The sequence below is a fragment of the Callionymus lyra genome, chromosome 6 (assembly GCF_982586985.1).
Source record: "Callionymus lyra chromosome 6, fCalLyr1.hap1.1, whole genome shotgun sequence".
NCBI classification, from domain to species: Eukaryota; Metazoa; Chordata; class Actinopteri; order Syngnathiformes; family Callionymidae; genus Callionymus; species Callionymus lyra.
In genome coordinates this window covers 18,986,337-19,008,410 of record NC_141823.1, presented here as the reverse complement: position 1 = coordinate 19,008,410, position 22,074 = coordinate 18,986,337, and the positions used below count along the sequence as shown (strand labels likewise).

Genomic DNA, 22,074 nt, shown 5'->3' with positions numbered 1-22,074 from the left:
GATACAAAGCCTCTTATCATCCTGATATGCTGCAGGAATCTTTCTCAGACCTGAAGCTGGTGAAGAACTCACAGGATAACCAAGCGGCTCCAGGTGAGACGTCCCGTCCTCCCAGTCTGGTTTCACTCTTGTTGAGATCTTTATGTATGTGTGTCGAGCAGTGGAAGCGTTTAAACATGTTAAAGAAGTGACTTTCACTGAGCAAGTATTTGACCATCCATGAGAAAAGTGACTTTTCTGCAGGAGGGTAATTTTCTAAATACGATGGTTAGCATTAAATGAAACCAACAATTGTTGACTGACTTATTATTAAGTCACAGTTAGATACTTTGAAGTGGTAGCTATCTTTGTTTTAGTTTTCTTTCATCAACAAGTCATTTAATGGCTAAACACAGGCTTATAAATGTAATCAGGTTTTTATTTTTATTGTTCAGTTGTTTTTTAATATAAAGGAAAAAAAGATCTAGTGCCCCAACAATTCAGTAATCACAGGCTTTCTTCTAAAGCCTTAATTTGGCCTGGTATTTCGAAGAAGATAAGGAAGATAGATAAGTTTAACTGTTTTCATCTTAATTAATTCAATGAGTAATGTCATTAATTGTGTTGCTAATTTCTAGAAATTCATTATTTATTACACATAAAAAGTCCCATCCACTGCTAAATGAACTCTTCCAGTTGAACATGTGTAAGAAGAAAGCTGACCTAATTGTATTAAGTGGAATGTTTGTGTTTCAAGTATCATAGATGCAGACGAACCCTAAACATTAAACAGTGACTTTGAGAACGTATTGGAAAGAAACTCATCCCTGATAACAACCTAAACAAGACATGTGTTTGACAAGATTTGACAAATATCAATATCAAGGAGTTGCCTGGTCCAATAGCACCACTAGTAAAAAAAAGAAATAAAAAATATTCAATAAATTGTTTTGAGTGTAACATAGAAACTTTCCCAAATTTATATTACATTTATTTTCAAAAAAATAAATTAAAGTATTAAAAAGTTAAAATATTCATTAAGAAAACCTGTCTTGATAATATTAAAAATAGATATTTAATTTATATTCATTAGCTTTTAGGTTTAGTGTTATTATTTTAACATTTCTGAAGTATGTATCAAATTTAAATTTAAATAAATTCTCATTCACATTTGATCTAAAAAAGATGCCTGTTTTTGTGCATTTTGGTTTTCTGCTGCGAATTGAGTGCCAGAATCGATGATGCTTGTCTATAAAGTAAGTTGTTTTGAAACACTGCAATTTTGTAAATTACAGCTACAGTTCCAATAATTATTGTGTATTTCTAGGGCAGTCTTTGTGTTAGTCAGCATGAAATTGCCACACAAACACAGGGTGGTGGAGGCTGCTCAGAAGCTTGTCTGGAGAGAGAAAGAGAGACAAACTCATGAAATTAATTTGCCGAGTTCTGCTGAAAGGAAACCACTTGAGGTGAAGCCCGATAAACTTTTATCGTAACGTAACCATAGGGATTTGTTTTCTCTCTGCCAATCTGGTTTTGCTCAATTAGGACTCATTCATTTGAGACAGATTTCTGCATGTTTTTATTTACTTTATAAATCTTCAGGATCGCAATTTTTTTTTCTTCTGCAAAAAGAAAATCTTACCTGATCTTTTTTTAATACACATATGCCAAAAAGCATATAAACCTGACAGCAATATTTTCACTTTTACTGTCAATATATCGGTTTACTGTTAATATATCAAATACTGCTATGAAGACTAAAACATCCTTGTTTCTTAGTTGCTGTTATTCTACTCTCAAAAGAGTATACTGTATGTTTGGATGTGTACATGCATGTGTACATGTGGTTTCATGTTATGCAGAATGTCTTCTGCGCTGCACTTTGTAGTGATGAAGCATCTCCTGGTAAGTGTTGGGTCTTCTCTTCTTCCTCGACAGTGATGGTTTATACACGTCTCCTCTAGTCGCAGGTCTGGAGCTTCCTGGAAATTTACAAATAAAGTATTAAGTAACGAGTTGACTGTTTAAAATGTGAGACATTTTGTGATATCTAAGTATGTTTTATATTTTTCAGATGAACTACTGACAAGTTAGCGTATAAGCAAAATAAGCAGCAAAACTTAAGATTTTAAATATTGTTTCTGGCTCCCCCCAGATTGAGAAGAGTGTAGCTGCATTGTCATGTCTTCTTTTGACATTCTCACTTTACAGCTTCAACTTTTGTTTACAAAAAAGATACAAGTTTCTTGTTATTTCAGTTTCTGGTTTTAATTTCCTGGCAACTTCCAAAAGTCTCTTAGTACTTCATATGAAATCACTTTCTCTGACCCACTGCTGAAAAGGTGTTTGGGGAACTGAAGAAGATTCTAGAATACTGATAACTTAAAAAATGTGAGGTTTGGGGAAAACTGGGCAATTTACAGATCTTGAATCGCTTACACTCAACACTGCTTTGTGTAGCAAGAAATAGGCAAATATTTGTTATTTATTCAGAATAATGGCGAAATATCTTGTGTAAAAACTCATTATACACAACATTTTTGAGTGAGCTAAGTTTTTCAAGCACAACAGAAACGAGAGCTGGAGGAGCTGAGGAGCTTAGTGGGTGTGTCTTAAATTTCTTCCAAAACACTAAACAGCAAAGTTTCACACCCAGGGAATTTAAATAAAATATGAAACTGTACTTGTACCAGTTTTTTTTACCTCTGTGAATATTTATGCGACCTTTTTGAGGTCAGAATACAACTGAACCGAGTAGGACATTTTGCAGTTTTTATTGAATTAACCCTAAATATAAAACTTTTTTTAAACCTTCTCCCTGTTTGTCCTTTTTGTGAAAATGTATTGACCCACACTATTGAGATTATATTTAGAACAAATATGTTTTTTCATAATTTTTCAATGAATGTTTAATAAATTCTTTATTGGTAAATATTGTTATTTATAATATATATATATCTTATTTTCGATTATGTTTTGTTTTCTTGTTAGATGACAGTCAAAGTGTATAATGCCCCCTTAGTCATTTTATTGCCCAGCCCTGGTCTAAACCATGGAAAAACATGGCACATAGTCAATGATATTGCTTGGTGACTTCACTTCCTTTTTTCACATGCTTTTCCAATGCAGACCGACATGATAGTAATGAAAAGCATACAAAGAGATGGTTTCTCTCTAACTATTTTTAGTCAGTCAGACTTGGCCTCCATCGCACCCACATCGATGTCTATGACAACATTGATAGTTTTGCATTAATTGCTCAGAATACAGAAGATACTCACGTGTCTCGCAGTGTGGACCTTCAAAGCCTGTGCAATGACAGTGGAAACTTCCTCCTAACAGACTGCAGGTCCCTCCATTCATGCAAGGGTTGGGCTTGCAAAGGTCCGCTGGTGTTTTCACTTCTGATTCAAGAACAGCGTGAACATAAAGTTATAAAATGACAAACATCTTTCATCAATCAAAAGAAAGTTAATGTCACCTGAGCACAACATCTGCACCAGCACATCCTCAAAGTACTTGAGATCCTCGTACGAAGGGACTGTGACCATCCGATCTTGCGAATCTGCGATGACCGAGAGCCTCTTCTGCTGTACATCCCCGACACCGACCACGTACAAAAACACTCCGTCGTCTCTCATGGCCTGGGCGGCCGCCACAGTGTCCTGACTACCAGAGCCGTCGGTCACTAACACGACAGCCTTGTTCACGCCAGGTCTCGCTCCATTTGCGACGGTCATGACCTCAGAGTGAACATGCAGTAGAGCTAAACCAGTGGAAGCCACACCGCCCATGTAGCTGGCCTTGTCGGTGGCCATCATGACTGCAGAGCCAGTGTCGTGGGAGTCCAGGTTAAACACTGTCATGGGACGGCGGCCATAGACTACAACAGCTATTTGGGCAACATCCCGATTGATGTCAAACTGGACTGTGAGGCTGCGGACAAAGTTGCGCAGGGTTTCAAAGTTGTCCCGTCCTACTCCAGAAGAGGCGTCCAGAACAAACACAAGGTCGATTGCTTGGCCAAGACAACCTGATCGATGAAAGATAGTGTTAGCCTTTTGTGTGAATTGTATTGTATTACTTCCCTCTAACCACAACAGTGCAGATTTTTAAATAAATGACAATAAAAATGAGACTAATCGAGCTAAAAGGGGATCACAACATTGTTTTAAGCATATGAAAATAATATTTAAAATTCAAAGTGTGAACCTCAATGTACATGGAAGTAAATGTGCGCCTTAAGACTTATGTGAATTACTAAAACTGAAATTTTCGTTCAGTGCATGAATAAATTCAGTTTAAAATCCAATTTGTAAAAAAAAAGTTACAGACATTATAAAACATCCAGTGTAAAATATCAAATATACAATTCATTTGATGTAAAAACAATATTCAATGTAAATAAATCGATTTTGAATATGAATTTCTATCAATACTTTTTACAGCATTTAAATCAAACTTTGAATAAAAAAATTGAAGCACCGTTGTTTTTTCGCAAGCTTCTTTTCAGCATTTACATTTCAGTGTAAAAGTCAAAGTGTAAAAATATTCAATTTTTAAAAATCACTGTAGAAAATTAAATGTAATTAAATGTTATGGGAAAATGCAATGTAAAACAATTTTATTTTATATAAAAATAAAAAGATTCAGTTTAACATAATTCAAGATATGAATGCATGTACATTCAGACACAGAACTTTTGCAGCATCAAAATAAAACATATTTTATAAATATCCTTTTTTTAATGCATGAATAAGTTCAGTGTAAAACTCTATTTTGATGCTGAATAATGCAATGTTAGGAATTCATATTCAAAATCTGACGACACACATTTACTTCCTTATGTTTGCAGCTCTTTTTCAATTAACATCATTTATATGGCATTCATCTTTGTGTATTTTGTTCTATAAAAATTCTAAATCGAGGGAGCATAAAGTAAAGGTTCTGTCTTACCTTGTGTATCAACACTGCAAATCTTGGCTTTGAGCTCTGGGATTTTTCCATTCAACTGATCAGGTGAAGAATACGTAACAGTCCTTTGGGGATTGCCAGTGATGTTGTTCATTTCTTCCCTCAGATGGTTTGGTCCTATTGCAATGAGGAACATCTCTCGGTCTCGTGCATACGTCGACGGCTCCACGACATCGTCCACGGAAGGAGTCGCTGTGATTAACACCACCACTCGCGGCAGGTCGTCTGTGACGTCGGCAAAGACCGGGGCGCTCAAAAAGCCGTGGCGAGTGATGTATCGAAGCGCCTTGCCTGTTTCTGTCAGACCTCCAACTGGTTGAAGTGCATCTACTGACTTTAACAGGCTTTTAAGGTCCCCGTTGAACTTCCAGACTATGTTCTCCACCCGCGTTTCTCCTCCAAACACTGCCACGCCAACTTTACTGGGTGTGTCAGAGATCTTTACGGTCTGCAGGAAGCGCTTCAGGAAGGTCTTGAGCTGGCGGAAGCCTTGCGGGGTGAGTGAGGCAGAACCCTCCAGGAGGAAGAGCAGGTCAATAGAACAATCCAAAGCCAAAGCTGGAGCTAATGAATAAAAGTAGTGAATAAGAAACCAAGAGAAAGTAAACATAGAACACATTTCCAGGAAGAAAAACTCACCACAGTGTGGATCTCCGCCGTAACCTGGTGGGCAAACACATGTGTAGTCGTCTAGACCTTCTGACACACAGGTACCACCATTCAGACATGGTTCCATGTCGCAGGGTTCTGGAAGGAGACATACCAGTGACTTAATTTACATTTTAGGCTCTGACCTGATGTGATCAGACATTATATCCAAGTAATACCTAAATAATCCACCAGTCTTTAAGAGCTGTACTCATCCAAACAAAAGGTTATAAGGGACATAAATGTATGGGGCGATCGATGGGTTACTTTGAGGACCTCCTCAATGGCATTATGACCAGTAAGAGTCTGGTCCGTATTCCTGGTAAATTATTTTATTATTTGCCTGTAAAAGTTAAACCCTGGAGTTGCCCTTTATATGCCATTATTTTTTGGGATGAACCTTCACCATGGTGGAGAGCGTCTTTTGTGGTGGACACAGGATAAAATCACAGCCTTATGCAGTTGCTATGGTAGTTCTGGCTTCCGTAGGCCAGGACCTTTCAGTTTAAATACGTTGCAGCCAGGAATGGGGTCTATTTAATTCAGTGTTGGTATTTAACTCCAATGCCAACATAATTCACAGGTTCCTTATTACCTCCAACATTTTGTAACTGTTCATTGAGCACTGGAATGAAAAAGGTAAATTCTCAGATGCCATGAGTTTTTTCATCAAAGGATTCTTTTCAACAGGGCTTTGTTCTTCTCCACCTGTGCCTGTACCTCCTTCTGTAACTGACAGTTCAATTCCACTAGCCATCATCACAGAATACTTCACATTCCACCTCAGTTGGCAGTCTTATTGTGCCTTGTTCTGTAGTTTTTTCAATTAACTGTACATCCCAAGAAGGGCTGGGAGATATATCTATATGAATAATGTATCACATAGACAAATTAGAAAAGGCTATATTGTAATATCAAATATACATTAGTAGCACAGTTAAGAATCAGAAATTGTATTGCCTGTGTCGTAAACACAACACTGGATTGTTCTGTAGTCACAGTGCAGAGAAAAACAAAACCTGTTGTGAGCATTTGACTCAATTCTTTCATCTCTTCAAAGAGCACCTGCTTACATCTTCTGGACATACAAGTGCATATGCCCAGGAGCAGACAGCACTTAGATAGTGGTAGCTGCAGCGCTATTAAAATAAAGCTACAAGACACATCTTTCTCTATATAGAGGCCACTGAGCAAACTTACATGTAGAAACTTTGAAAACAAATAATAAAATACGATTCTATTAATATCTATTCTTTTTGAAACCTCACATCATTTTCAAAATGAGGGCGCCACCTGCTGGGCTCTAAAAGATAAGGCACTGCTTTATGAAGTTTCATCAGCCCAGCGCTACCATGCGTTCCATTTATTCTTCAATCCATCTATCTATTTATTTTGTGAGCAAAGTTAAGGTTAGAGAGTAGGAATATACCTGGACATATGGTACGGTGGCAGACAGACAGATGATGTTTGTAGGTCTTCTTATACCTGCATAAAGAGAAAAACAAGTTATAAATGCATAAATTCCTCTTTCATAATCAATGTTAGCTTGGCTGAGTAACCACTTCAGCCACTTTTGGAAGGCCAGATGAAGAAGTCCCAAGATGCTTCAATTGAGTTGGTATTCATTTTTTCAGTGATTTAAAGCAACAGCAATAAGCAGAAGAGGCTAGTTCTACAGTTCTATCATCAACCTAGTTCTTATAGCGGGATTCAGAAGTCGATGCCACTAAATTCTGACAGAGTTAAAGCAGACATCAAGACTCTGGTTCTTTCTTTCTGGTTCCAAGGATGTCCATAAATGTCCATCAGAATAGTGATCATTCAGGATGCTGACAGTAATCTAATTGCTATACAGTGTCTAACTCAGAATTGGATGAGGTCAATAGATCTGACGGATGGATACTTTCACATCTCAATCTTGCCTTTCTTCATTTTACTGTCTTCCTTGCCAATTTTCTCTGTTTCACAGACCTTCTCCAAATGTGTGGCCTTGGCATGGTGCCCCTTAGAAAACAATAGGTTCAAAGATTCTGCTTCACATCTTGATATTTGGGGTTTGTGTGGACTTGAAGTTAACTGCGACCCAGCAGAGCAGGTTAGTCTTGATTTGTCTGTATATTTGGCTTGATAAATAATTAAAAGAACAAAGGAAAAAACATGCAAGTATTGTATATCTTAAAAGCTATGCATCCTCTGAGGACAAAGGTTGTTTTTCAAGGCCAACTCACTCTCTCTATGGAGGATTCAAAGCGGAGAATTTTGCAGACGTTGCAACGTTAGCAAATGTGAAAATATTAATAACAATAATGCATTCTTGAAACGAAAGACTGCATGAATAGCAATGTGGTTAGTGGCTCGTTTTCCATTTGAACATACATTATTAGAGCAAAATCCATTAAAGAGAGTGATTTCTCTTTTATTTGTGTGTCCACTTGCCTGTAATAGGGACACAGAGATGTGTATGGGTCGTTCCCTTTGGAGCCTTTCCAGCACATGAAATTTCCTTGAAGCTCTTTGACTGTGTGTAGTGTTCTTCTTTCACAGGGAAAGGACTCCAGCTGACACCCTGGTGGAAGGAGACAACATAGGTATGTATTATTAACATTATACCAAAACACTTTCTGTGTCTTTAATCTGATCAATTCTTTTGAATACACGTCCACTGCATTGTTTGTTACAGGACTTGGATGAGATTAGTTTATTTCATTTTCATGCTCATAAATACCAGACAGAGCCAGACAATAAGACAGGTTGTCTGATTTCTATCTTGTTCCAGATAAAAAGGATAAAAGGGTTTAAATCTGAACCATCCAATTATATAATTAAAATTTCAAATCTTTTCAAATCTGTTACCATAGATAATAAATGTATATTTGTATCAGTTGTCGGCATTGTAAATAAAAGCTACCTTCAAGTGTGTTGTTGCAGACAGAGGAGGCCATCAATGTTGTGTACAGTCCGTTGACGGCATCCTCAAAGTGCTCAGCGAAAAAGACGTGGTTCTCAATGGGCTCGCTGGCCAAAGTATCTAGCTCCTCCCACCTGAAAAATCATCGTATCCAGGATTATACGCCACATTAACTTCAAAGACATAAAGCAAACATACCTTGGGTAGCGCAGACCCACGGCAAAAAACAAGACTCCTGATCCCTTCAGCTGTGCCGCTGTCTGTGCCACGTTGCCCTGTGACATTCCGTCAGACACCAGTATAATGATGTGAGCCACGGTGGAGGTGTTGCGGCCGCCAGGGAAACCCTTTCTCAGCACATGCTTCAGTGCCAGTCCAGTCTGGGTGCTGCCTCCCCTGTAGGCTCAAGGATGGAAACACTGTCTTTGATTAAACACAACAACGTGAAAGGAATTATACTACAGATACTTTTTCCCATTAGTACATAATCAATTAGGCTGAGGGAGGAGCTGTGGGTATGGTAGGTCTTGCACTGTTAACAGGTTCTAATTGAGGTACCTAAAAAAAAAATCGATTCTAAATATTCTATCGTTGTGAATCCAAGAGGTGAAGGAGCTTCCCATCGGAGTAGCAAACAAAGCATCTTATCACAGCCTCATAACCGAGGATGGTTGGCACTGAGAAGGCAATCCTGCCAGACTCTGTAAAAAGCCGGCAGTTACTGTCACTAACAGTTAGGACCAAGCCAACGGCCCAAGCATGACTTCCTTGATAATCTAAAGGTTCCCCCCCCCCAAGTTTCATGTTACCCTTTTAAAGCCATTCGTTAGCCCCCCCACCGGATCTTTCTTTCACAGGATACAGTTCATGGTTCACAGCATCTGCCACATCAGTGATAGGTCACCAAGTATTACTAGCTCGCGAGCTCAACCTCACCAATTGACATTTTATGAAGGTCTGCTTTTTGCTTCCTTTCCTTACTGTTCTGTCACGGCAGTATGTTGTGATGTTAAGAGAACAATGAGAAACATTTGTATTGCTTTGTTTTGTGGAATTCATGATTCACCAAGATCTTGTATTGATGATGGGAGTCAAATCCCCCTTCATCACATCCATAGATTCACAATGGAAATAGAAAAAGAACAACTGTTTTACAGTATTAGCCTGACATTATAAGAAAAAGCCAATAAATAGAATGAGATCATGACAACTAACACATATGTATATGTTATAATATCATACAAACACACACCTGTAAGTGACCTTCTTTATTTTCTTTTTCAGCTCCTGTTTCGTGGTGTAACGATCCAAAGCAAACTCCAGATGAGGACTGGAGCCGTACTGAATCAAGCCAACCCGTACCTGAGGAAGTTTGTTTCTATGTGTGATTATCTTGTTGAACTATATAAAAGATAAGTGACAGTTACAGTGAATATACCAACCTTATCGTGTCCGATATCAAGAGCTTGGCAGAGTTTAATAGCGTAGTGCTTGGATCTCTCGAAGCTACCCTTTCCCACACTGTAGGAGCCATCCATCAGGAACAGGATATCAATGGCTGCTGAGCAATGCATCCCTGTTCAAACAGACAGACTTTGTTAAACCTTAAACTAAACTAAATGCATTTTTTTAAAGTTACACTTTCAGTCTAAAGCCACTCCCTGACCATCATGTTAAAGTAAATAAGTTTACATAATAATTCTGTCCCTGAATGACGAGAGTATCATCCACATTTCCAGAAATACTAATCGCTTTCCCGTTCCATTTTTGTTCTTCGATGGAGGGATAGATGGTGCTTGTGATCTTCAGATGATTCATTGCAGTGTAAGTTTTTTCCATAATATACTGTATATGGTTGTCAAATCTGGCTTGGAGTGGTGTTTTAACAACCTTCTACATAACTTGAACAGTTGAAACAAAGCTGTCAAGAGGAAACATTTTGACAATAAGGCAGGATAGCCAGTCTAAACCTAAAGTTTTTTTTCTTTTCTTTTTCACACAATTCCATAAATGTACTATGTTAACAAGTTTGGGGTCTTGTGTATGTATCTAAAATGCAAGTGGCAAAAACAAAAATGAAAAAGAGCGTACAAACGTTGTACTGCTAGTATATTTAATTATTTAATGACAGGTATTTAATAATGATATAAATAGTTTTCTTTCTTAATTTTTTGGCTTTTGCTCCTTTGTAGATTTGTGGTACAAGTCAGTAGATGAACCTTTAATAGATTATTAATCTCCTGTATTGGATTTAGTGATTTAATTTGACATATTCGGTTTATTTTCAGTTCCCATTATTGTTTAATTAATAAAGTATATAATGGTGTACAGGTCAGGAACTTACTTTCTCCTGCTGAGTTGATCTTCATGATGTTCTCACGACTGGTGTGAATTTTCTGCACAGTAGAACCAGGTTGAACTAGAAAGATAAGGATAAATCGCCATTAAACTCTATCACATGTTCACAAGTCACGTCAAGATTAAGGATTGATTTATTTTCCTCCCTATGACCACCAAACTGCTTTACACCAGTGATGGTCTAATGAAGCTTCATTAACACGGTCCTTGTTTTCAGAGACTACTAGATGGCGCTCTCTGCTTAATAATCAGTTATGTTATTTGAACCTAACATGAGGGTATCTGAGCTTTAAATATAACACATGAGTTTCACGAACCTTCATCAGCTCTAGGGTTGCTTTTAATTACATTGATTTCTATCAATTAGTGAGAGAACTTTTTGACTCCTCCAGGAAAAATGTGACCCAACAAGAGCCTTTCTCTCCTTGTCTAAATTAATCCACATGCAGATTTTGACAAAACGGTTGGAGACGCTTCAGTTTTCAGGAAAATGCAATTAAACTGTTCCAACAATGGAGACAGCATAAACAATGTCTATTGATTTCTCTGTAGTGGCTGATTCACCACGATTTTCTGGTGATGTGTTTTTGACTTGCTGCCAACAATATACAAAGCAATGTATTATCTCATTTTTCCAGTTTTCTTTAGACATGTCAACCAGGAAAACATCATCAATGTGTCGGCTTTTAGAGGGAAGAATTACACGTAAAATGCTATCCGTGTGGATCCTCCTTAGTGCTGCTTTACCAATTAAGCATGGATTCAGTAATAGCAATTACACGTCAGTTTAATTAATTAATCAGTTTTTCGCCAACTGAAAATCATTCTTCAGCTTATGACAAAGGAAGCAGCCCTTTGGTTCATTTTGTAACTTGTGGGGGGGGCAGGTCTTGGAAAAACATAGCTTCTGTGAATGTATAGTGTTATAAAAGTTGAATTCATGGTATATCTCTGGAATAAATCTGATAACAACAGACACACATCAGATTACAAGAATAATGTGATGAAATGAACGTATTACATCATTATTCTCTGTATAGAAAACCACTGTCGGTGTCGCCGAAATGCGGGGTATTGGCACCGATTGGCCCCAAAAAACAACTGCATTTGGTGTGAGTCCAGAGACAAGTTGTCATTTAGGTAAATAACTTATCAGACATTGAAAACAATGACATCATATTTTCACGTTATTCATCGTAAATTTACATTAGTTGACAAGAGAGGAAACTGGTACGAAACATGGTAGAAAGACCCGTGAATAGTTTAATGTTAAATGTGTTTACAAACGACCAATTGATAAGTATGATGTTCAGAGGTATATTTTGCCTGAGCAGCTGTTTCAGAACCATTGCACAAGGCAGCTATTACATGCTTTGAAATCAGGCTTTGAACTCATTAGTTTTCTCCCTCAAAAGTGCAGGGCTAAAGAAAAAGATCTGTGGACAAAAGTGCACTTCGTTCATTCAATGATTAATGTATGTTAATCTGTGCAGCACTTAGAAATCTATGAGAAAGATTACTGGCTTCAGTTGAAGGTGCAATCATGATGTGTAAAGTGGATCAGTTTGTTAAATCACCTTCAATTTAATTACTTTTTCATCATCAATGAAACGTGAAATGTAATTACATGAATGTAGCTATTACTCAACTAGAAGTTTAAACAAACAAACTTGTTGACAATGTCCGAGAGAAGCTTTGATCATCTTTTATTTTCTTATTTTAAGTTAGTTTCCACCTAGATTCAGACCCTTTCAAAATACCTATATACTTTATATTTATAATTGTCTTTTTAACTTTGCTATAGGACCAATAAATAACCCATTGAAACTTCAAGGTTTCATCAGTCTAGATGTCAAAGTTTACAATTGTAGATTTGAGATAATGGTGCCACTAAACTTATTCAATTATCTGAAAGAATTACCACATTTTCAAATTTGGGATATTTTTTGTAATTTAACCTTTCTTTTTATCAAATTTAATTAAAGCTATATAAAGCCTAACTATTGATGTGATGATCTTAATTCTTTAACCAGCTGACATTTTTAAAAGGTGGAGATATCTTTCATAAAAACTACAGAATTTCATGTAATGGGTCAAATATTTGTGAACCCTTCAATATAGCGACAAATTCGAGGTGTATAAGGCATTATTAACTTCTATAATATCTTGCAATAGAGCCAATAAACAAGATGGGATATAAATAATTACAGAGGGAAGAGAGCGTGGATGTCAAGGTTAAGAAGTTTGTCGTCTTGACTTTCAAAGTTTAAAAAAAAAGGCAAATACCTGGATCGGCCCTAAAGATGTCATTTTGAAAAACAACTTGATAACAACCTTGTCCCGTGGATCCTCCTCTACCCTCAGGCACATACCGACACAGTCACTTCTAGCAGCGCAGCCGACACTTTGGCTGCAGACGTCTTTTTGACACTGCAGGTAAGAAATCACTTGAGACCAGCTTGATGTGAATTCTGTAGCTCCAGGAGTGAACACTTGACAGGTTTACGTTGCAAAACAGCTTGACTACATTGTATGAGCAACATTAACATTTCATCTCATCCGTGAAGTCATTTGCGTTGATTTCTTGCACTCAAGTGACCACAGATGGAGTTATTTGTTCATAATCAAGTGGTTGTTTTTGTAAACGTTCTTCTTCCCAGATCTGTTCATTTATTTGTAGTCCAAAATCCCTGCACAAGTCGGACATTCTGGATGAAAGTTAACACGTTTCGTGAACTCATTAGTCCAGATAGTCATGTGCCACAGCGCCAACCATTGGTTCCATAGGGGGGCGGAGGTCCTGGACCACGTTGCCGTGTCCACATCTGTTTAGACGTGACCATCATTCTTCCGTCCCACCCCTAAAAGCGACAGATGCTCTCAGGGGCCACAGGATGGTGCAACACATCTACCTCCACAAGACTGCTTGGATTTACCCTGGGAACTCCGGTTTCCTCCCACATGCATCACGTAGTGTTCAACATTAAAACACATACATTCACTAGAAAACATGTTAATTGGGCAGGAGTTTATTTCAGTTGATATCAATATTTCTTCATTTTCACATTTTTAATCCTTGTGTTACCTCGGGTCAAGGTGACCCAGTGGCCAAGAAACAAATATGTTTGTGGTATCCCTTGTGTTATCTCTGGGTCAAGGTCACCTGGTGGCCCAAAAACAAATATGTCTGTGGTATCCCTTGTGTTGTCTCTGGGTTAAGGTGAATGACCTCCCTGCCTTCCAAACACAATTTGTTTTTCGGGCCAACGGGTCACTTTGACCCAGGGATAACGCAAAGGTTCAATAGTTAGCTAATCGAAATGTTGGCACATGACAAGCTTATGATCACAATAAACACAATTTACAGATCATAAAAGTACTTTTACGTATATAAAATGTTGCTTTTCGGTGTTTTATAAAACTTAAATCTGACACCATAAAAAACTGTTCTTTGTCTGCTCCACACATAGAGCCAATCAATGTTTAATATTTCCTAGACTGTGCTCTGGTCAATCTTATCTAAATTAAAAGCCTGTTTTTTCTTTTGTCGCAACTTTACAGGTTCTCCACCTGGGTGTGTATTAGATTCTGAAAACCAACAGTCAAATTAGAATTGTAAAATAATGCTAGGGGAGAGAACGTGATCACACATCTGGAAATCATTCTCAAGTATTTTGGGCTAGTTCTGAGGTGAGAAGGTGCAAAAAGTCTGGGTCAATGTCATAAACACACTTGAAAAAAAAATCCTATAAGTAAATTCTCTAGAGACCCTTAAACATTTTTGTTAGGTCTCACTCCCTTGAACCGTCAGAAAGTGATGTATATTTATTTAAAATTTTGAAACTTTCTACAATAAAAAAAAGCTATCACGAGGAACTTTCTGAATGTTGATGCACCGAAATCTAAACTTTTGGTTTTATATTCACCAAATTGAAATTATGAACTAAGGATAAAAGCTGGGACTCGTAAAAAAAAGGACCAAATGGAATCTATATAAAAGGTCATTTGAACCTGTAGAGATTCTTGTCTTCACCATCTATGGTTGCGTATTGTCTTTTATCTATTTGTTATCTTCCTTTGATGTCTGTACCTGTTTGACAAATTCTAATAAATAGTTCAAAAATCTGAAATAATGACATTTTGTGTTATTAAAATGTTTTATTAAGGACAATAGAATCATTATAAAAAGACATCTAGTGACAAGATGTACCTGTATTCAAGGAATTACGTTTTTATTACCAGTAAATGTAGATTAAACAATAAAACCAACTTGAATTCAAGATACTTTTTAAATCCATGAACTGACCGTGAATAAGCAGCAGCAGTGGGACAGAGAGGCAGGTGATACCAGGGTGCATGTTGGAACACCTGGAATGAGAGATACATGGTTTCTGACTGACAGCATGGAAGATGGTATCATAGAAAGTGAAAGCTGGAAAATGAAAATATCACACACTTTCCAAAAGTATTAATAATTACTCATATTTACAATAAAAAAAATGGTTTTAAAAAGTTGTTTCAATGCACTTTTGCTGTACTATCAATATTTGTATACACTGATGTGGCTAATAAGTAAAGAAAGAGAATAGAAGGGAGGACACATAAGGTTGATTTTGTTGGACATTGGAGAACAACGTCGCTGAATTGGAAACACAAGTAGTTTTGAACGGGTATTTAAACAAAGCTCAAGAAAGTGACCTTTAAACATCAGCTAGGCATAAATCATAAGTTGGTAACAGTTTTGTGCAGTTCTCATCTCCACTAGGAAACGAGTAAATGAGAACTTAAGTGCACACTATAACTGGGTGCAAGTCATCATGACAAACATTTAACACTGGCTCTCCTGAGGGCTGTAGGTGGAGCATCTCAATATTTGATTTGTATAGTAAAATAATGTAAAGGGAAGCTAGTTGTAATGAATGTATCTGACACTAAACCTGGACTCACGCTGAAAACTACAGAATAATACATTAAAACACCATTGAAATGAAAAAAAAAAGAAAATCTAACAAAAACTTTTCTAAAGAAACAGACAACAAACTAACAAACAGGTGACCTACTTGGACTTATGAACTACCTGTGTCTACTAGTGCAGCAAGAAATACTATATCTAGAGGACCGGTATGGTTGGTATTCAATTGTTTGGTCATTTTTGCCACTTTTTTGCGACAATCTGTCTCATGTTTTCCACCCCTGGACAGGGTTGACGTTGATCTTCAGCTATACTTATGTGAACTTTTGTGATGTCCTTTTTTTAAACTCTCAATCATGTAATGTCTAGATATCCATCTTGTAGATGATCCACTATTAAGTTTGTGGTATGATAACTGTAGGTTCTCTCAATTGATGCTCAGGTCGTTCTTCATTTTCCAGCTGTTCGAAAAAGCGCCCACAACCTTTTTACAAACTCAAGTGGCACACCCCACTCTGGAATCACTCATTCTCCTCTCAGCTTTTTATATTGAAACATATAGTGTGTGTTATTATTACAGCTGCATTATAATTGTTATTAGTTACTTACAGATATAATTAGGTGTATTCTGTATGTATAATTTAGTCAATTGTACTGAACTTGTTAATTCATGTTGTAATTTATAGCACTTTATATTTACCTTTTTTTAATGATATAGTACACATCAATTTTCCCCACTGCTGGTGGAAAACACAAGTCTGAAGGCAACAATAGTTTAAAATGAGGCACAATGTCAATGACTGGATCTCTGTAAACAACAATGAATTAATTGATGTCACTTTTTTTATTGTGTATCAATCAATATCAATCTTTTGTTCTGCCTAAATAATTAATCTAATTTATTTTAAAATATGCCTTGAGAGACCCGAGTAATTAAATAAATTAATCAAAGATCAAAATGAGTTCTTCTTGATAGCTGCAAATATAAGTTAATTTATTTAATTTGTAATTTTGTGGATTATGTTTAACAGCGTTAAAAAGTATCTTTGGTTTCAATTTAATTTACTTGGATGTCAAAACTCAAAAACAAGGGATGAGAGATTATTTTAATATTTATTACAGTAAGTAATGATTATTATGCTTAATATTATTCATTTACTAGCAAATGCTGAACATTTATTTTATTTCAGACTTTTTCAAACTTGATGTCCGATCACCCTTGTTTATTTACCAGTCTTTCGTATTCACTTCTTTTCCTACAATAATAATAATCATAATTATTATTATGATTATAATTATAATTATTCATATTATAGATGTATTTCTATAGCACTTTTAGACTGACATAAATCACGTAGTGCTTTAAAAAAGAGCAGAATTCAAATCAAACAACTAGTTTAAAATGACACATTAAGAACAGCAACCAAAAAAAAAATCACGTGACAAAATGATATTAAAGATTCGATTTCGTAAGTTATAAAATGAGCTGAAATGAGTTAAAACCCATTAAAAAGTTGTAGGTAATGTTTAAACATTTTACAATATGTTACACAAACATTATACGACGTATTATCACAGGAAAAAATCGCTATTCTTTTCCTAAAACATTTTGCAGTATACCGTATAATATATATTAACGTTTTTAAATAACCAAAATGTTTCTAAACGAAGCAAATCGTGTAAAAAAAACCTCGCAGTAACTGGTGGAAACTCACCGTGGTCTGCAGTATAAATTGCCTCAGAGAATGCAGGATGAACAGAGAGACATCCAGCCTGGTGCGTCTGAGCTCCTCTGCTGGGCTGAGGGTAGATGCGACCTTCCGTCCACCAGCGTCACTCACTCGCTGTCGGAAGTGAACTTTCACAATAAACCTCCCTCTGACATTTATTTTTATTTTATTTTTGGAAAGTAATTTTATGGACACTTTATTAAGTTGCAAATTTGTTTTCAGAAATTGTTATTTGGTCTTAAATAAACACTAGGTTACAAAATCATATCGTCAAATAACTAATGACTTTGAACAAAAGGCAGCAATTGAACAGGACAATGCTGTTAAATAAGAAGTGTATTGGAATAAAAAGAGAGAATCAGGACATTTTGAATCAATGTTTTATTTGACATGCAAGGAATTGCAACAGAGAGAGTGAACCGAGAATACATTTGGATTGAGTTTCCTATAGTCTCTGTTTGCAGATGGTTGCAGGTTGGCTGAACAATCATTCCTCGCTTCTTGTTGTCATTGTTGTGATTCAAAATGTGTGTTTCATGTTTGACATCTGTGGTGTTGTCAAACACTTCTTGTGATGTTGATGCTAATCGTTATCACTAGTACTATTTTCTGATAGGTGGTAGTCAGAAAGAAGAATTTAACCCGGAGAAAAACCCATGGATGCAGTCAGGCGTCGTGCTGTGTTATCCTCTTCCCACATGTTCTGAGCTTATGGGAGCTTTCAGAGGTGATGTTGAAGGAGCAGAGAGTTGGTCATTGTGCAAGGAGATCCAGAGAAGACTGCCTAGCTTGATCCTCGTGCAAGGGTAAGCACGAGTCTCTTGCTTTGCAGCAGAGTATGGTTGTTGTGACTGATCGTTTGTAGGTCAGTGATATGTTCCTTCTGAGGAGCATATCTTATCTCTTCCTGCGTGTTCTTCGCCTCCTCGCTCCACGGCGTCTGCTGCGCCTCATCACCCTGCGACGCATGCGTCTCTTTCCAGAGCCGGCCCGTCGGCGCACTCTCCTCTTACGCCTTGTAGCCCTGCGTCTCCGCCGATAGGGGGTCGGGCTGCGCCGGCGAGATCGGGATCGGGATCTTGCACGAGCCATTTAGCTGCTTCTTTAGGTTGGGTTCTCTTCGGGTTATGTCCAAATTATCCAATTGGTTCTCGGTGCCAGATGTAGCCGATTTCCCAAATTTATAGTCTCTGCCTTCTTTAATGTGGTGCCAAAAAAGCCACGTGGGCTTTGTTATACAATCAATCCATGACATCACAACTTCTCCACTCACTTTTGCTAATCAAAACATTTCATTCACATTGTATTCTTACGTATCTATTTTCTAGCATTGCTATATTCTAACTATACGCACTGAGAGGAGTCAATGACTGGAACATCTCCCGGACTTCTCAATGGTGAGGTTTTCATGTAGCCTTTCACTGGTAGGTACATCCAGAAAAGCTTAATATATGTCTGCTCAGTTGGCCTGGGTAAACCTTGGGGTCCCCAGGGAAGAGCTACAAAGAGGAAAGTCTGGACCTGCGTGTTGATAGTTGCAGCCTGACCTACAGCTAGATAAGCAGAAAGTGCTGGAGCCAATCCCAGCTGATTAGTACTTAGTAGTAGGGCGTTAGAGTTTTGGTTATACGATTAAAAAAAAGTAAAATTGTCCCTTTGGCTTTTTGCCCTTTGCAATTTTTTTTACCCTTTTGGAAAATGACTTGGTATAAAGTACTTGTATTTGGAATGAAACAAAGGTAAACATGTTTGACATAACACAGTATTACAGTCTTTTTTAAAGGTCTGTATTATACCTGCTGAGCCTCAACTGAAAAAGACAGTATCAAGAACTTGTTTATGTTTCTAACACAGTTAAATTAGAGTAGACCCCTTTCCTTGTCTGAGGTCATCACACTTATTCACACGGAATCCCTAACCAACAAACCATAAACACATCTACAGTATGCTCCATTTCTGCCATGTCTTTATTTCTTTTTCAACCCAAATAAAACTGTATGTAAGAATTGTTTCTGGCTTTCCCTAGTGTTGGAATAGTTTAACTGCAACGTTGTGAATTCCCTTTGTTTTCATATTTCTTTCCTGGTAGGTTGAAAAAGTCTATCAGTACTTCATATGAAACCACCGTCTTTGACCCACTGCTGTAAATCACTTTGGTGCTCATGACATGACACTCACAGACTCCCCAGGCACGTCGTCCAGACAGCTACATGTGGAGCAAAGTTAAAATAATACATTGAGAGTTTTACTATACAAGTCATGACTGTTCAAATGTATATCTGGGATGACAGAAAACATTAAGGCTCGATTCCAATTCTCAGTTTGACTACTACCACTACCACTACCACTACCACTACCACTACCACTACCACTACCACTTCGCCACCCGGTAGGCCCTTCGCATCACTCTTCAGATTTGGGCCCGCCCTACCCTACGTTACGTCATCAATCGTTGCCGCTGACTGAATAAAACGTCAGCAGAAGCGACTGAGAGCTGAATAGAATGAGAACATGCCTTTAACAGCAACAGCAACACTGGCTTTGCTCATGACTGTATGTCTACGTTTTAGTTCAACAAGACGACGACGCCGACCTTTTCAAAGAGGTAGATATCATCGAGACCTCGAAGCGCTTTTTCAAATTTTCACGGTATGTATTTGGTTGATCTATTTATGTGCTTCTTTGTTGTTGTTTTAATACAAGTATGCAAACGGTAGTAAACCATGTTTAGAGCGTATTGTAGCTGTATTGATCGGTGTATGTTGAGTTTAATGAACTTTTTACGACCACAATTGTAAGCGGAATGCTAAACGTGCTAGCAATGGTCAATACAAGCGATCTATTTACGTGCTTCTTTGTTGTTGTTTTAATACAAGTATGCAAACGGTAGTAAACCATGTTTAGAGCGTATTGTAGCTGTGTTGATCGGTGTATGTTGAGTTTAATGAACTTTTTACGACCACAATTGTAAGCGGAATGCTAAACGTGCTAGCAATGGTCAATACAAGCGATCTATTTACGTGCTTCTTTGTTGTTGTTTTAATACAAGTATGCAAACGGTAGTAAACCATGTTTAGAGCGTATTGTAGCTGTATTTATCAGTCGTTAATAGGTTTACCATCTCGCTTACATAAACCTGAAGTTATTTGAACATATTTTGAGCAGCTTTTACTCAAACTATTTTATTTGGATGCACATTTCTAATGTTGTGTAATTTTCCTCCTCAGACTGGTTCTCTCTCAGTGTACTGCAGAACCAACTTCAACTTGCCCATACTACGGTTATGGTTCAACGTGGAAGCTGACCTACGGAATGATTTCCGCCTTACCAGAAGGGCACTGACCAGTCTGCAGAGGCTTCTACGAAAAGATCAGTCACATGGCTGGGGAAAAGATCTAGAGGTTCTCGTATACGTCTACTGGCTGGCTCATGGACTGTCCTATAAAGTGGTGTGCAGGATCTTTGGTATTCCGAAAACGACCGTCCATCGAATCATCCACAGAGTGGCACAGGACATCTTGGAAAACTTAACCAGAATAATTTCCTTTCCACTACCGGAAGAGCTGCAATCAGTTGGTCAGGGTTTTGCTGATTTGTCCAGATGTCCTGCATTCAACAATGTGGTTGGAGCAATTGATTGTAGCCACATACGGATCAAACCACCAGAGAAGCACCGATTGGACTACCTGAACTATAAAGGGTTTTATTCCCTGAACATGCAGGCAATTTGTGATTCTCGTGGCAGGTTTCTGGACATTTTTGTTGGTTACCCTGGGTCTGTTCATGATGCTAGAATCTTGAAAAACAGCCCATTTTATAGGACGAGATGCTATCCCCCACCTGGCTACATCATTCTGGGTGATGGTGGGTATCCTTGTTTGGAGAGCCCCTTCTGTCTGCTTCCACCCTACAAGCAGCCGGTGAATTGGCCAGTCCAGCGGCGGTTCAACTTTCATCATGTCAGGGGCCGAAGCATTATAGAGAGGGCCTTTGGTATGATGAAGACAAGGTGGCGATCAACTCTGTTTAGGGCACTGGAGGTAAAATCTACATTTGCTTGCGATGTAATTGCATCATGTGCCTTTTTGCACAACATCTGCCTGGACAATGGGGACACACTTGAGCCAGAGGTTGAGATTGTAGATGTCCTCCCCGAACCTCAACCTGAAGCACGCCAAGAAACATCTGGGTCAGCTGCCAGAGACAGACTGGCTGCCCAAATGTTTGAAGATGTTCCTGAGTAAAATTGTGCCCTTTTGTGCAAAATTTCCTTGAGTTCAAAATGTTGTGAGTTTTCAAGTGTTTCTCATTAAAATGTTTATATTAACATTTGTATTTGCATTTATTGTACTAATATATAAATATTAACATTTAATAGAATGTACATATGTATTTAAGAATGACAGAACAAGAAATTGTAAAAAAAAATCTTCATTACATCACAGCAAACAAGCAAAATCAAAAAGTGTTCAAATTAAATATATAAAAAAACAACACACAACGACCACACAACACTCAGGACACTATGTGGTCCACAAGCCTTTCTAAAAGGTTACCAAATC

The 22,074-nt window shown here is 37.6% G+C and overlaps 1 protein-coding gene across 1 annotated transcript; it reads right to left on the bottom strand.

The window, feature by feature from the left end:
- Positions 1-1,758: 1,758 nt before the first annotated feature.
- vwa2 (von Willebrand factor A domain containing 2) lies at positions 1,759-17,569 on the bottom strand. Its single transcript, XM_087794066.1, has 14 exons — positions 17,498-17,569; positions 15,177-15,238; positions 10,857-10,931; positions 9,955-10,088; positions 9,765-9,874; positions 8,711-8,908; positions 8,513-8,646; positions 8,041-8,170; positions 7,034-7,089; positions 5,596-5,703; positions 4,939-5,520; positions 3,464-4,015; positions 3,264-3,386; positions 1,759-1,964 (listed from the first exon to the last, which is right to left on the bottom strand). Exons 2-14 carry the CDS (start codon positions 15,226-15,228, stop codon positions 1,837-1,839), a joined length of 2,382 nt encoding a protein of 793 aa, XP_087650192.1. The 5' UTR covers positions 15,229-15,238; positions 17,498-17,569; the 3' UTR covers positions 1,759-1,836.
- Positions 17,570-22,074: the final 4,505 nt, after the last annotated feature.